The 14,623-nt window shown below is 49.6% G+C and overlaps 5 protein-coding genes across 5 annotated transcripts, besides 1 other annotated feature; 3 read left to right on the forward strand and 2 right to left on the reverse strand.

Moving 5' to 3' along the window:
* Positions 1-14,623: part of a sequence feature (contig 1.30 489..89802(1)) that runs on past the window's edge.
* On the forward strand, positions 1,123-3,142 carry ANIA_02002 (protein farnesyltransferase ram1; the record flags this gene model as incomplete). Its single annotated transcript, XM_654514.2, has 7 exons — positions 1,123-1,734; positions 1,855-2,010; positions 2,057-2,131; positions 2,185-2,312; positions 2,359-2,476; positions 2,528-2,803; positions 2,854-3,142. The coding sequence occupies exons 1-7, from the start codon at positions 1,217-1,219 to the stop codon at positions 3,140-3,142; spliced, it is 1,560 nt and encodes a 519-aa protein (XP_659606.2). The 5' UTR covers positions 1,123-1,216.
* ANIA_10252 (uncharacterized protein) lies at positions 5,388-6,307 on the forward strand (the record flags this gene model as incomplete). The annotated part of the gene is made up of 2 exons (XM_050612937.1): positions 5,388-5,599; positions 5,886-6,307. Exons 1-2 carry the CDS (start codon positions 5,575-5,577, stop codon positions 6,305-6,307), a joined length of 447 nt encoding a protein of 148 aa, XP_050468788.1. The 5' UTR covers positions 5,388-5,574.
* On the forward strand, positions 7,027-8,974 carry ANIA_10250 (uncharacterized protein). The gene is given in 4 exon segments (XM_050612938.1): positions 7,027-7,605; positions 7,656-7,724; positions 7,776-8,027; positions 8,043-8,974. The coding sequence occupies 4 exon segments, from the start codon at positions 7,176-7,178 to the stop codon at positions 8,813-8,815; spliced, it is 1,524 nt and encodes a 507-aa protein (XP_050468789.1). The 5' UTR covers positions 7,027-7,175; the 3' UTR covers positions 8,816-8,974.
* Positions 10,158-10,965, reverse strand: ANIA_02004 (uncharacterized protein; the record flags this gene model as incomplete). The annotated part of the gene is made up of 3 exons (XM_654516.1): positions 10,158-10,218; positions 10,394-10,803; positions 10,864-10,965. 3 exons carry the CDS (start codon positions 10,963-10,965, stop codon positions 10,158-10,160), a joined length of 573 nt encoding a protein of 190 aa, XP_659608.1.
* On the reverse strand, positions 12,388-13,587 carry ypdA. Its single transcript, XM_654517.2, has 3 exons — positions 13,340-13,587; positions 13,124-13,287; positions 12,388-13,071 (listed from the first exon to the last, which is right to left on the reverse strand). Exons 1-3 carry the CDS (start codon positions 13,388-13,390, stop codon positions 12,768-12,770), a joined length of 519 nt encoding a protein of 172 aa, XP_659609.1. The 5' UTR covers positions 13,391-13,587; the 3' UTR covers positions 12,388-12,767.

The following is a 14,623-nucleotide window of genomic DNA, read 5'->3' on the forward strand; positions in this document are numbered from 1 at the left end:
TCAAATGATAGGTCATATCTTGCCTCTCAACCGATCTGCAAGGATAAAAGTCTACCAGCGAGCTCCTCTGTAGCTGGTCGCATTATCGCGGAGCAGTCTTGAAGGGGCAAGAAGCTCAGGCAGGCAAACACAAGCCGGAAGGGAAGTTTTCTGCAGCCGCTTGAGCGTGGGGATCTCCACTATAATGAAGTTTGGCAAATCGTGTTGCTGATTCTCATCCTTGTCGTATCCATTGATCCTGACTCGTAGACAGTCCCTCCGCGACTGCAGGCCATCTCGCATCCTGTCCAACGCGTTTGGTCTCTTTTCCAACTCCCCGTTCGTCAAGGAAGTACCGCGACTGTGCGAGTTGTTATCAGCAACGGGCTAACGCGAGATCAAGGCAGAGGAGCTGTCGCTGCTTTGGGTGGCGATCTAGAAATACACTTTGTAATTAGCAGCAATAAGCGTACAACTAATAACTTTAAATTTTAACTGGGTTATGCAAGCCATCCCGGTTGTCACGTTAGTTGTCCGTTAGACCCCAGTGGACTACCAGATTCGCACTGGCTTCGTCTGAGTGACTGGCAAGACCGGCAATATCTGGATCCGTAGTTTGGACATTAAGCATGGGTCCTCGATGTTTTGTTTTCGTACAGGCCCGACGAGACAGTTGTTGAGAAAGAGGCATCAGCCTTCCTGTCTCCCTTTGGTCTAGCGCACGCACAAGTAGCAATTGGGTCTGGAAAGAGGGGATAGCGTCCATGATTGACAACGGGGCTGGGAGATGGAACGTCAGACGTATCCGATCCTACAAAGAAGACCCGAAGCTTGGAAAGCGGCGATCCTTCCCGAATTTGCTCTGGCAGTGAAGAGAGTCACGGGACCTGTCAGCAGGATGCGAGGACAAGCCATCGTCTAACAAATTACCGAATTTCAGGTATCTCTCATCTGGGAGTTTCAGGTGCAGAGGATATTATATCAATGTTTCCCTTTGCAATGCCTTGCTTGGGAACGACGGAAGACGGGAGTTGTGGGAGTCCTGCGCACTTGGCTAATTCGCCCTCCTGGGCCGAGGCCACAGTGGATAATCTGGTCAGCAGAAAAGAACAATGGTCGACCATCAATTGTCAACCAGGAGGCAACAATCAGGAACAGAGAATAATACCAGTCCTAGTGGTTCCTCAATGCAAAATTAAACCAGCGTTTTCTATATATTTCGTCCTCTTGCAAGCCCATGCCTATTATTGCTGCGACGGGGAGAAAGCGTCGCAGAGTTCGATTTCCATCAACTAACCCCACGGTCCAGGTAGAGAAGCCTCAGCCTCAGAAAGCCCAAACCCAACCACCGGCGAGTAGCAGTTCTTCTCTCGGGTCCGGTTCAAGGTATTATCAATCGCCAACAAGAGGCGTCAAAATGGCGGACGCTACTATTCATGCTGCGATCCCTCGTCTCTTCCAAGAGCCGCCTGTGATCCGTGACACACTCATCACCGAAACAAGCGAGCTGCAGGCTGAGACCATCAACAAGTGCCTACCCTTTCTAGCAGGCGCTCACAGCAGTCAAAAGGGCCCTCTCAATCGTCATGGCGTGCCTTCTCTCATGCGCGATGTGCATATTGGCTATCTGTGCGATTCTCTAGAAGACTACCCCCCAGGGTTCGTTGCAATGGATGCCAGTCGGCCTTGGATGATTTATTGGGCGCTAGCTGCTTTGAGTCTTCTCGGAGAAGACTTGAGCAGACACCGTGAACGGTAAGCAACCGCTCAGTTTGAATGTAAATCTTGCGATTGCTTGCAGGTATCCCTCTGATACGGCGTCCTTGTCCGACATCATCTCTAAGAAAGAACGACCTTCTAAGACTCCTCTTCTAGTGCAATCGCTACCATTACACCAATGCAGAACCCCACAGGCGGGTTTGGAGGCGGTCATGGCCAAATATCGCATTGTGCATCAAGTTATGCCGCAGTGCTCTCTTTAGCTATGGTTGGGGGCGAAGAGGCATTCAACCTCATCGATCGCCAAGCGATGTAAGTTACTTTCTCTTTCTTGGGGGACACTCTAACAAAGAAGCAGGTGGAAATGGCTGGGAAAGCTCAAGCAGCCAGATGGCGGCATCACAGTTTGTGAGGGTGGAGAAGAAGACGTGCGGTAAGTCTAGCTCATGTAATTTTTCTTTCCTGCATTGACTAAATGCATATTAGAGGCGCCTACTGCGCAATGGTGATTATCTCGCTTCTCAACTTGCCACTTACTTTGCCCCCGGAGGCCAAAGCACGAGAGTATGGGTTGGAGACGTTCACCGACGGCCTCTGGGAATACCTGTCACGATGTAGAGTCCCCGAGCTAGCTTAATGGATATCACTGACAGTGCCCAGGCCAAACTTTTGAGGGTGGAATCTCCGGGAGCCCAGGTTCAGAGGCGCATGGCGCATACGCATTTTGTGCATTGGCGTGTCTATGCATCCTCGGCGAACCTGAGGCGACTATACCGAAGTAAGAATACTCCTAATCTATAATTTATGTGGTGCTTACTGATGGAAATAGGTGCATGGATGTCCAAATGCTCCTTTCCTGGCTTTCTGCTCGACAGTACGCACCAGAGGGGGGATTCGCCGGAAGAACCAATAAGCTGGTCGATGGATGTTATAGTCACTGGGTTGGTAGTTGCTGGCCGTTGATCCAATCTGCGCTGGACGGCGTTCAGGATGCCGCTGGCCCTAAGCCTGCTGTTGGCAATCTTTACAGCCGCGAGGGACTGACAAGATATATCCTTGGCTGCTGTCAGTCGAAGAACGGAGGGCTCCGTGATAAGCCCGGGAAGTAGGTTGACCACGGCCTCGATTATTGCAAGACACTAATGTGAGCTCTAGACACCCAGACTCATATCATACCTGCTACACTCTTACTGGCCTAAGCTCCGTTCAGCACTACCACTACCACACCAATTCCAGCGTTGTTCCCAACGGACGTTTTTCGTCGGCGTTTTCATGGAAATATCGGCCTGCTTGGGATTCGGACGAGAAAGGGTACGATGTTAATGTCTTTGATGAAAGTGACCGCCTGAAGGCTTTTCACCCTCTGTATGTTATTCCCCACAAGGCCGCAGAAAATATGCGTCTCTGGTTTGAACAGAAGCCTTGGGAAAATGTTGGAGAATGAAGCGTACAGAAGATGAAATGGAAATAGATATCTGGAAGATGGATCATGAGATGATTGATATTTCACTATATTGTATAGTATCTCGCCAAAATAAGATCTATAGTTCTTCTGTCTTCAGACATTCAGTTCAGAGTTGAGTAGGATTTCAGCACCTACGCAGATTGAAGTGTCAGTCCAGCATGCTAAAACACGGGATTAATCTTCGCTATTATACATTAGCCATAGAGTTGACTCATGGTTGACAACTCGTTCTTTCTGATAGTAGTTGATAGAATGACTGGGAGTCTGATGAACGGACCACTCAATCTTCACACCAACCAGGGGTCTCACAGGTTCTTTTCTTTTTCGATCACTTTTCCTTCTTCCCAGCCATTACCTCAACTTCTTCTCACAGGCTTTCGATAGCCAGACCTGCAGCCTCTAAACGCTGTCTGTCATAACGGATAGGACCTAATGCATAATAAGCCGTTCTCCGTCACGAGTAAGCACGCGCAGGGCACATCAAATCGGAGGAAAGCTCAAAAGAATGGGAGGACCGTCAAGTCCTACTCGCTTCGATTCACATCTCTCATCACAATACTGAGATTCATTCTCTTGACAGGAAGCCGGTTCGCACCATGCACGGACATCGAACACAGGAATCCGCTGCAACCCGTCCACGCTGGCGGCGACAGGGGAGCGAGGCAGGTTGGCGCCGCTGACGGTGAATTGTATTCCCCGGAGATATCGATGAGCAATAGAAAGGATTGTGCTAATGCGGCTGCAAGGTTTTTAAGTCTTTCTCCTTTCCGCCTCGTGTCGAGGAAGTGGCATGGGTTTCCCCGCCGCGCGAAGCAAGCGAAACTGCCAACTCATCATTGCATCCGATGCCTGCCGCCGGCGTCAACTTCAATAACGGGCCACGGCTGGGCCACTCTGTCCTTGACGCTTGGGTGGGAAGTTCACGACTTCTTAGGGTTTTGACTACCAGCCTATCGTACCATCCAGGAACGTCGCCGTAGACGACCGCCAATTGAAAAGAATACACTCGTTGGCTTAGTTTCCGTTTAAGTTGGGTTTCGGGACATTCGCGACATACAATGATCGGCGCCAGTTTCATAAGCTCTGTTACTCACAGAGTATCGGGTCTCAGCAGGATGCAAATCTCGGTTAAGAAGCCGAGTTAACGACGAGCTCAATCCCCCCTTAAGCAGCATCAATCAATGCCAAAGCGCGCAGGTAAGTCCCACTAAGATTGGAAGAAATTAGGGATTACTACGAATATTGTTCTAAGTTCTATTATTTTTCTCCATACCAAATGCTCATGGACAGTCATGGATCTCGTCCAGGAACTTCTGACCTTTCCTGCGCGGCATGAGCCACCACTCATTGTCAATCATCATTGTCTGCATTAGCGGACACTCAAGACCTTCCCTAGTCTAATTCCTCTTATGCAGGTCTTTTTCGACTGTTGGCGCTGGTGTCAGATGGTGTTTTATGGTTTCAATCCTCTCTGCGGGGTTGCGAAGTCGCCTTTTCATCCTTACAATCACAGGCATTCCGATAATAATCAACAGAAAAAGCCAATAATCAAAAAAACCAAAAGGTCAAAGATGCTCGCTCGCCGGCGGTCTGTACCCAGAGAATCGGCACACATGCTGCAGAAGTCCACAAAGGTCGAGACGGCCGATTTGGCCGGGAAATCCTGAGCGCCATGTCAATCTTCGCCGCCTAGATTAGCGGCGAATTACACCGTGGCAGATGGGTCAATACTTCCTGATCTTTCATGCTGAATCACTGGCTACAAGCCATGCCAGCACATCATGGTTTCAACCTCCAAACAGAAGGAAAGCGAGACGATTGAAGCTAGGAAACTTTAGGACCGCACTGCACCATTGAACTCTTCCCTTCCATGTCTCTGTCCACCGACTCGGTGGAGAATCTCCATTGCGCCGCTGGCAGCCATTGCCATTCAAACCATTTTAATATTTCCCACTATTTTCCATTTAGACTATCCTTTCGCCTTTGATATTTCCTGTCCCTCTTTCTCTGCCGCTGCTTTAGGGACCCCACCTGGCTTATTTGAGCTCATTATACCTAACTAACATGATGACCGCCGCTGACCTTTTCCTTTTATCTCGTCTTCCGCGAGCGCAGGACATCCTGCTGTTTGCCTAGGGCTGCTAGCTTCATATTCCTTGTGGATTCCCTTCCCGCTGCCTCAATTCTTCCATCCTAAGCCTTTTCGCCTCATTCCCCCTGTCGCGGACCTTGATTGTCGCAGCAAAACGTGGCCGTTGGGCATCAAACAAACATCCGTCAATATAGGGCTTGTTTCAATATCCCTTGGGTGATTGCGGGATCTCGTGCAGTACCCAATAAGTCAAGGCAGCAAATACTGACTCAACATCGTCGTACACCACGCTATCCATTGGGCACTGCCTGTGGTCAAGATGTACTATGTTCTCTACCTTGCAAGTATGTAGTCTTTCTATTTTTGTTTGAGGTCCCCTGCCGCAAACTCTACCTCAATTGGGCTCTACGGGGGCTCTGAGCCTTACGCGTTCGGGGATTGTTGACTGTATCGCCAACATACTCAACATACTCCCCCTGCAGGTCCTTGTTTGGATGCAGAGAATATACTAGATGGGCTATCTTATCTTCAAATTGTATGATTTGCTGAGTCGTCGGAAACTGTTTTCATTGGTGTCCTGCTCTGGGGTTCAAACGTCCCACGTTCAGTATCCAATAACCATGTGTGCAGGTCTCTGCCGACGCCGTCACTGGCCAGAGCCGCTTTATGAATCCTACGCCAGCGCTACCGGGTACACTTGCATCGTCCGCGTCAACAACCGCGAGTACCAGACGGATGTCGTTTGCACCACAGAAACCCTAGCCCGCGAAAACGCAGCCATGCGCGCCTACCTCATTTGTCGCAACTTCTCCGTCAATGACGGCAAGTATCCAGCCGGCCACGACCACGGTGGTGTTGTCCAAGGAATCCCTGTGGCTATTGGCAAGGGGAGACGTTCCCGTTACGCAGACGAGAGCGACATATCGACGAGTGAGGGGAGCAGAAGTGGAGGCAGCAGCCCTGAGAGCTATGAGGCGGAGCGGATGGGCCGCGATCGACTATTGATTGGCCCACACTCTAGGAGCTTTGCGTTCAGTCAGCGGGCGTTGTAGTTTATATCCAAAGCAGGCCTGGACCCTGGAGCGGAAGTTACCACTCGGAAAAAAAGCCATGAATGGTATTGGAACGAAGGACAAGCAATTCAATTGATCGACTCGAGACGATTACGGCATTTTATGACTTGATGACTTATGACATGACCTACATGACTGAATATCCTATAGATCGAGGTGTTTATTTACTTATTGCGAATCCGTTAATCCACTTGTTAGTACCTAGGGCTGTCTGTTATATGTTGATTTCTTTTGGCAGAGTGATAAATCTGCTCTGCTGGCTGATCCCCACAATTTCAGAATGCTTACAATTATACTCTTCGCTCTATAATGGCCAACAATCAGTTTCTCAGATAAACCTTACGTTCCAATTCCGGACTTTTTTTTGGCTCAAATGGACTTTCAAGTTGCATAATCACAACGAACATTACATAGAACAACGAGCGCAGTATCGATGCTGTTAAGTATTGTGTATCTTCAGGCGCTCATGGAGTACATTCACGTACTTTTATGCACTTTTGTTGGCTGTCAATTACGGTGTATAATCTTATGATCACGAGAAGGGGATGGGGCCAGACCAATGTCCCTAAAAGGAAAAAGTGATGTATATAGTTGAGGGAGTGGTCGAGACTGCTGAATAATAATGACATCATACCATAAAGCTGCCTCGCAGGAACAACTTGGAACAGCATTCATCACCGCGCGGCCACTGCTCATATCCGACCTTAAAATTCGAGGCACACTCTCAGCAACCTAAGATAAGTAGGCAGAAACGATAGAGAGTGACTTATCTCGTTGAAACCGCAACAGGTTCAGATAATCTCTTAGCATTCTCCAACCTACCATTAACATTGCCTAACAGCGAGAGATGCAATTGGCTCTCCGGAGCCGCCAGGCCACAATTATTACGCAGGGGCTACTAAGTGGAGGACGAAATTGGGCACATACATACAACAATATATCTTCTTCGCCGTATCGGAAACCGAGTTTCGCTATAGGTAGAGAGTCACGCCAAACGTATGGCGTTTCCGGGTGTCAATCATTGATTAGGGGTGTGCAGACAGGAGTGTTGAGCAAAGGAAAGGGGCCATATGGGGTTACAAGGCGATTTACTAAATCATCACTTGATAGTGGTGATGGGCGCAAAACGACCCGGTACGAGAAACAGACGGAACCGAGGGAGCAGGGCTCGCATGAGAGAAATGGATCAGAGGAGATTGAGGAAGAGGATGAGGGAACAGAGAGACTAGGACGAGAAACCAGGTCTAGGGATAGTTTTGGCAATTCGGCGGAGAAAGGTACGATCTTACGTCTGAAGAAGTTTTCGGAGGCTGATATTCAACAACAGGAAAGCTATTAACTACCCCGTCCAGACTGCTGAAGTTGCTTATCCCACTGCCTACTGATCATCCAAAGAGTAAGTCGCTGCTTCTATATTGACCGGTTGAAGGCTACTGAACCTGACTAGATGTGGAAACCATCGCTATACTTATACACTCTCAACAGCCCCTCTCATATCTAGAACGTTTGATTCAGGCTGAGCTACCAATGATCAAGGACGAAAATGGAACCCAGAGACAACCGAGCATCTCGTTCATCGCATATCAGTTCGAAAACCACCCTATTCGCCCGCGAAAAGCAAGTAGTAAAAAGACCAAGCACTCTGTCGATTCATCACAAGAAATGGAGGTCGAAGAGGTCGCTGTTGCAGACGATAAGGGTCAGGGCCATCCAGAAGAGTCACAACCGCCCGATGAAGAGCTCGACACGTATAGCTCGCTACAGAAACCACAGCCCAACGGGGAGGGTGAGCAACGATACGTTCGATGGTCTCATGCAACAGAGATTGGTGACTTCATCCGAGATGCCGCGCGCGCAGGGGAGTTTGTTGTGGCCATTGAAGGGGCACCACTGGGACTGGACCAGGTCAGAATAACGGTCCCTTCATTCGAGGAACGGACGCATTATCTTCGTATGCGGCTGCGAAAAATATCTGACCGGATCCGCACAATCGCGGACATAAAGCATGAGTGTGACCAACTGGCACACCGAGGAGCTCAGCGAGTTGCTCTCGGCGGCTTCGGAGTACTGGTATCATGGTGGATTCTTGTCTATAAACTGACATTCGAGACTGACCTGGGCTGGGACACGATGGAACCGATCACATACCTGGCATCTCTATCGACGCTTATGGGAGGTTATCTTTGGTTCCTCTACCACAACCGCGAAATTTCGTATCGTTCAGCGCTGGATTTTACGATCAATGCGCGTCAGAAAAAGCTGTATCAGCTAAAAGGGGTGGATCTACAACTCTGGGAGAATCTGATTTATGAGGGGAATGCGCTGCGGCGGGAAATCAAGACCATTTCCGCAGACTATGACACAGAATGGGATGAGAAGCTGGACGAGCGGGATGAGCGTGTCGTCGAGGCTCTGAAGAAAGAGAGAGACCACCAGAGGCGCAAGGGTGAAGATCCAGACAAGGAGGGACGGGACCTTGATAAATGATACTGCTGTCTATCTTTACTCTTTGTTTCCCTTTGTGTTTTGGATGCCTAGATGGTATATAGCACCTGTACATATGTCTACTTTGCGTTGAAGCCATAATACATGGCTGGTTAGCGAATATTGATACTCACACTGCTTCCTTATAAGGAAGACAGCTATCAATGTGTTTGCTGAGGGCTGCATTTTGCCTTCTTATCTCACTCTTCACCATTCTCTGCATCCCTATCCCCCTACCCATCTGCTTTATCTTCATCGCGCTTCCCTACTCCACATTATGGTTTCCGGTTACCCACCTCTTCATAGAGCGTATTCATAGAGGGGACCTGAACACTTCCTTCTCGGAAACAGAGATGAGTGTTTGTCCATGCAGTCAGATATCCAGCAGTAAGCACGTAGTTGTATGAATAATCTCAGAAGAACAGAAGACGAGAAGTGACTTTGCGCTCCATACCGTGGAAACGCAACCCAATTGTAAACCGACTAGATCTGCAGCGATACTGGAAGCCCATAGACGGGCAATCCTTGGCCCAGAAATAATCCACTAGAGCTGATAAGCTCTAGAGCCAGCTTCGACATTCAGAACCCAGTCTGCAGCAATCCCCATTGGGAAGTGCTTCCCATGTCCATAATGCGAATTAAAAGTCGCGCGCATAGGTTCGACATGCCCTAACCCGTCCTTTTGAATTCTGAGGAGCTGTTGACCTGCGGCAAGATCTGAGATTCAACGGAGGTCTATAGACTTGTCCTGCTAAGTCAGATACTGGCCAAGGTCTATTGTTAACCCTAGCTCTACATCTACCAAGAGCCTAGAGAAGACCTGATAGTGATCGCGGTTGACAGAAATGTCAGCCCAAGGGAAGACGGAGAAGCCATGCATGCTACCTTTTAATAGTGCGTCCTTGCTGGATTCTACAAATTGGATCACGGCAGCTCAGGTTGTATTTCCGCTCCTTGTACAACTAGGCTGAGCAACTTATCGACTCTCAGCGTACGAAGCTAGGGTTCAAGAGCTTGGATAATAGGACTACGTTGTGTAGATATTGATGTTGACACCAGTGCCGACATCGGGCCGTGTCTGCACGCCTCATGTATTGGAAATTCCTGAAGTTTAACGGCTTCAATGCGTTTCGATATCCATATGCATATGCTTTTGGCGCAAATCGGCTACGGCTTCCCCAATGCTGGGAAGTCCCAGCTCATGAAACGGCTAAGTGACCCCTAAGCATCTCTGCCCTACAGTAATTTCCATTTTTTGTAGGATGACTTTACGCACAACCGGCCGTCAGCGACGTAAGATAGTTTGCTGAATTTGTTTTCAAGACTACTGACGCTGAATACACTTCTACTCCACACATATTGAAGCATCGTCAATCCATTCTCTTTTGACGTTTCTTTCTGGGAGGCTGGGAAAATCCTATATAAGGATATTAAAACAAATCGATAACCATCGCTGCCTGCGCTATGCTATGCCCTAAGCCAAATACACTTTCAATCTCAATTTTAGTTCAGAGTCATTTTCATGCCAACCTCAACCCTTTCAAACGTAACTCCAGTACAGTCCAGTCAACCAACTCTCACCCATTCCTCACAGGATCATAGTACTCCTTCTTCACCTGCCCCTGACCCGTGTCAGACGCCCTTGCCTGCCCGCCGGCCTGACTCTGATTTCCACTCTGCCCGCCTGAATTATCCTCACCTCTTCTTCTATTTCGATTATTCCTGACGTCCCGACTTCGAAACACACTGTATAGCAGCCACCCAGCCACCCAATTCGGTCCGTACTCGCCGCTCGTCTCACCTGAGGCAAACAGCGCCTTCGTGCGTGGTGTCGCATTGCGCGCAATCTCCCGTATGGCCCATTGCTGGCGCTCAGGTTTAATGTGGTGCCAGAAGTAAGGTGGCTTCGGCTTGTCAGATGTATTGGTCAGAGTGTCGAGGAGATTGGAGGGGGAAGTGTTGAGAAGGTTGTATATTAATATTGTTTCGTCCTGGTAAAAGAGGTTAGTTAACTGAATTGCTACCAAAGGAAAGAGTAGGTAGAGACGTACTCGCATTGCCCGATAGTATTGCTCGTGCTGAGGATCGTGGGAATTAAGGCCGAGAGCGGCCATAAACTCCTCTTTGGATGCGCGTGGCCCTACTGGGGGCATTTTCGTTGTTTCAAGGTTGACTGTAAGGAAGATGGATGTTGATATGGTTTGGCTGTTCTCGCAGCTATCTGGTAGGTGTGGTTGAGGCAGCTCTGGAAGACAACAGCAGCAGCATGGCAAGTTTAAGGAAGCCAAACTTAAATACCTACACGACCGATCAAAGAAAGGAACACACAACCGTGGCCCAGTCAAAGACATGCGCCGGGATGCTGCTTACTTCCCAATGGGGCAACTAAACGTCGCACAAACGGCCTCGATGCGCAGGAGGAAAGGATGGAAACAAAAAAGTGGCTCCATAGGTGGACTGATCTCCCTCTTCCTTGCCAATAGTAAGTTACCCAGGGCTTGTTCATCCCCATCGATCGATGGGATCGGGGATGCGGTTTGGCAGGCAATCGCAATGGCAATGGTAACGACGATCATCAATCAGCCAATGCGCAACCCAGCAGTTGCTGGTCAAGGATGCTTCGATTCGCTTTGCTTCGAGGACGGGAGAGAGCCGTCACTGAGTTCGTTGCGTTTGTGACTGGGATGCATGCATGCAGCGCCGTTGTTGTCCTTCCCTGCCCTGCCCGGCGACGATCGTAGACACGACAACCAGGCACCGTGCAAGCTGCGGGTCTGATTAGGGCTGCTTGGATAGAAGCAGCCTTCGACCCTACCCAGTGCGGTCCAAGGAGGTAAGACTAGGTACTGAATTCAGCACTTCAGCCAGTGGCCCTTCTTCCCATCGTCTCATCCTGTCGCTATCCGAGACGAAAAAGAAGATGGGCCTGACCCTGATCAACGTGGAAGAGAACACAACATAACGCACGCACGCCCCTCTGGATACACACATCCATATCTCGCCATTACCACTGAAAAAAAGGCGCTGTAAATATCAAGCCGATGGAGAAGATAATTGTAGCGAGCTGCGACTCGGGAGTTCCCTGTCGATCGCCTCCCGCTTGAGCGTCTGCTGTGCGACATCCAACCCTCAACATCCCGCACAGACGGAGCGACTGAGTGCAGACGAAACGCAGTCTCTGTTCTGCGCCGTCGGCGTTGTGCTGCTCGGCAAACACCGTGGCTCGATTCGGAATATTCGTGTCTGGACCTGGATCTGCGTGTAATCAATCAACATGGGGAAAGCGAAGAAGAGAATGCAGAGCTCGTGTGGCCAGATCGGACGACGACAAGAGAACCTAATATTCTGACGAGGCGAGGCATCCAATTGGAGCCCAGACTATTCTACGTAAGCGAGGGAGGTGGCCATGGTGGGAAAGAACGGGGTGAAGCGGGTGTGAAAGGAGGTTGTACAGACGGAGTTGTCTCACAGGATGTCCACCAGCAAAAACACCGCATTACCGTCATCTGCACTGGTGCGTTTTGCCCATAAATAGATAGAGACCAGTCTCAACAACTACTGATTGTATCGGCTTCGCTTACCAGCCTGCCACAAGGCAGTGTGCATGAGATATATCATCGTTCATAAAGCACAGGCCTAACATCTACCACAAACATCATGGCAACGCCTTGGGTTCATATAATACTCTAACGGAGCGAAACACTCGAACGCACTGTCCCGTGCCTGGACAGCTGGAGTGTAGGTCCTCCAAGTCGAATTTTGTCGTACCTTGTGTGAAAGAATATCGATTTCATTGATCAGGTTGAAATGGAGTACGCGAGCGTTGTGTATGGGAAGAGGGAGGGCGTGGCGTGGCGCTGTCCACTGCCACCCCTCTCGTGGTATATCCAGTTAACAAGACAGTAGTAACGGCTTCCTTCTACCTCGTCCATCCAAATCCTCCAAAAAAGGTATCTTATGCTTTGGCGTCTTTTTTGGATTCTTCAGGGGACGAGGGTGTCTCCTCATCACGATAGTATTCCCGCCGGAAGAAATTCTCTACCTCTTTGTAATCCTTCTTAGCAGTCGCCAGCGTTTTTTCAATCTTCTCCAGTGACACCTTCTCATCTGGCTCGTCGTTGGTTCCCGATTCATCCTTGCCTGCTCCGTAGTGCTGGATTTTCTCGCAGGCATCCTTGACCTTGGTGAGCCCGATAGTAGCCGACGAGCCTTTCAAAAAGTGGCCCAGCGACGAGAGCTCGCTGAGCTTCTTGTCTTCGCTGCAGTTGTCATCAGTATGGGCTCCATTAAGCCAGACGCAAGGGCACTCACAGGGCTTTCTCCATTTTATCAAAGGTGGACTCGGCCTGGTCAAAGAAGCCGTACACGATACCCTGACTGAATTCGTGCTCGTCCTCGTCATCCATCTCAAGGATCTGTTCGAATGTGGCTTGGTCGATGCTGTCTGCCATGTCCGCCAGGGTTCTCGGCTTGGACTGTCCCAATATCAGTCAAAGGTCAAAGATTCAAACACCAGAAAACACGCACCTGCACCGGCTGCTCTTCCTTGACCGTCTTGGTGGTTGTAGTTGACGCCATGGTTATGATGAATGATATTATGCGGACTCTCAAGCTATGCTGACTGGCTGATGATAGACGGTTGTCCAAGAAGTTACCCAACGGGCACGAATACTGAGATTACTTTGAGGGTCTGCTGGTTCAGATGCATGTCAGTTGCTGGTCCATGAACTGATGGCAAAGTTACAGCAGCGCAAGTTGGCGGTATACAGGCAGCCTGCCCTACGCAATAAGGCTATTACGAGGGGAGACGGACAGCAGCAGTGGATGATTAAGGTGGCAAACTTCGCCTGGAGTTATGGCTGACGCAGAGAGACAAGGTGGCTGGAAGGTTCTCGGTACAATATGGCGTACCGGACAAACGAAGAACGGTGGAGGGAGAACGAAGATACAGACAGCGACCAGTGATGGTCACGCCGGGATGCAGGTGGGATTAGGGAAGAGAAGGAGGGGTAGATAGAGCTAGAAAAGAACTCCCACCTGTAATGATCTGAGCTAAAAGTGCCTGAAATGAACCTATTGCGAGGATGAATAGCTGAGGATTGGAGGGGAGGGGGGGAGAAAAGGCCAATCGGGAGGTCAAGGGAGGAGGAGAGGAAGCAGTGAAGGAGTGAAGTTCTTTTCAAATTTAACCCTTTTTTCCCCTTTCGCAGTTGTGTTCGGAGGTTGGGAGGAACCAGAAAAATGAGCAAAATGGAGGGGGAGGAACCAAGTGGGCTGCCGACGCTGATAGGCATTACATCTCATATTACGGAGGCCTCTCCCTCTATCCCAATTCTAGGATCTCCTAGGTCTGGATAACATGACATTTATTGCGCCTTCTGAACGAGTCGTATTTACAGAGATAAATATCTTTAAGACAATGCCGTCCCGTTGACCTCGAAAATCTGGTCTCGTTGACCAGACTGAGGCCAAAATCCGTTTTGTGGGGCGATGAGGTCATTCAGGGCAGCCTCATTGCTGTCCCGACACTCGGCGCCTGTCAGTACGTACAGTAGGGGGACTGTCACGCCGCACGCTGACATGTCCCTACCTCTGGGCCAGCACGTCAAGCGAAGAACTGCATGTCGAGGAGTCTACGGAGTAGGGTCGCATTGGCGGCAGACGATAAATAAAACAAGACTGACCAGTCGCTTCGCGCTCGTTTTCCTTTTGGTCTTCGCGAGATTGTCCGTGTTATGCACGCTGAGATCATCGCTGACGTAGTTGCCGATCCATCCACCTGACAATCGAATAAATGAAGGGTACAGAGTT

Source organism: Aspergillus nidulans, chromosome VII (assembly GCF_000011425.1).
Source record: "Aspergillus nidulans FGSC A4 chromosome VII".
NCBI classification, from domain to species: Eukaryota; Fungi; Ascomycota; class Eurotiomycetes; order Eurotiales; family Aspergillaceae; genus Aspergillus; species Aspergillus nidulans.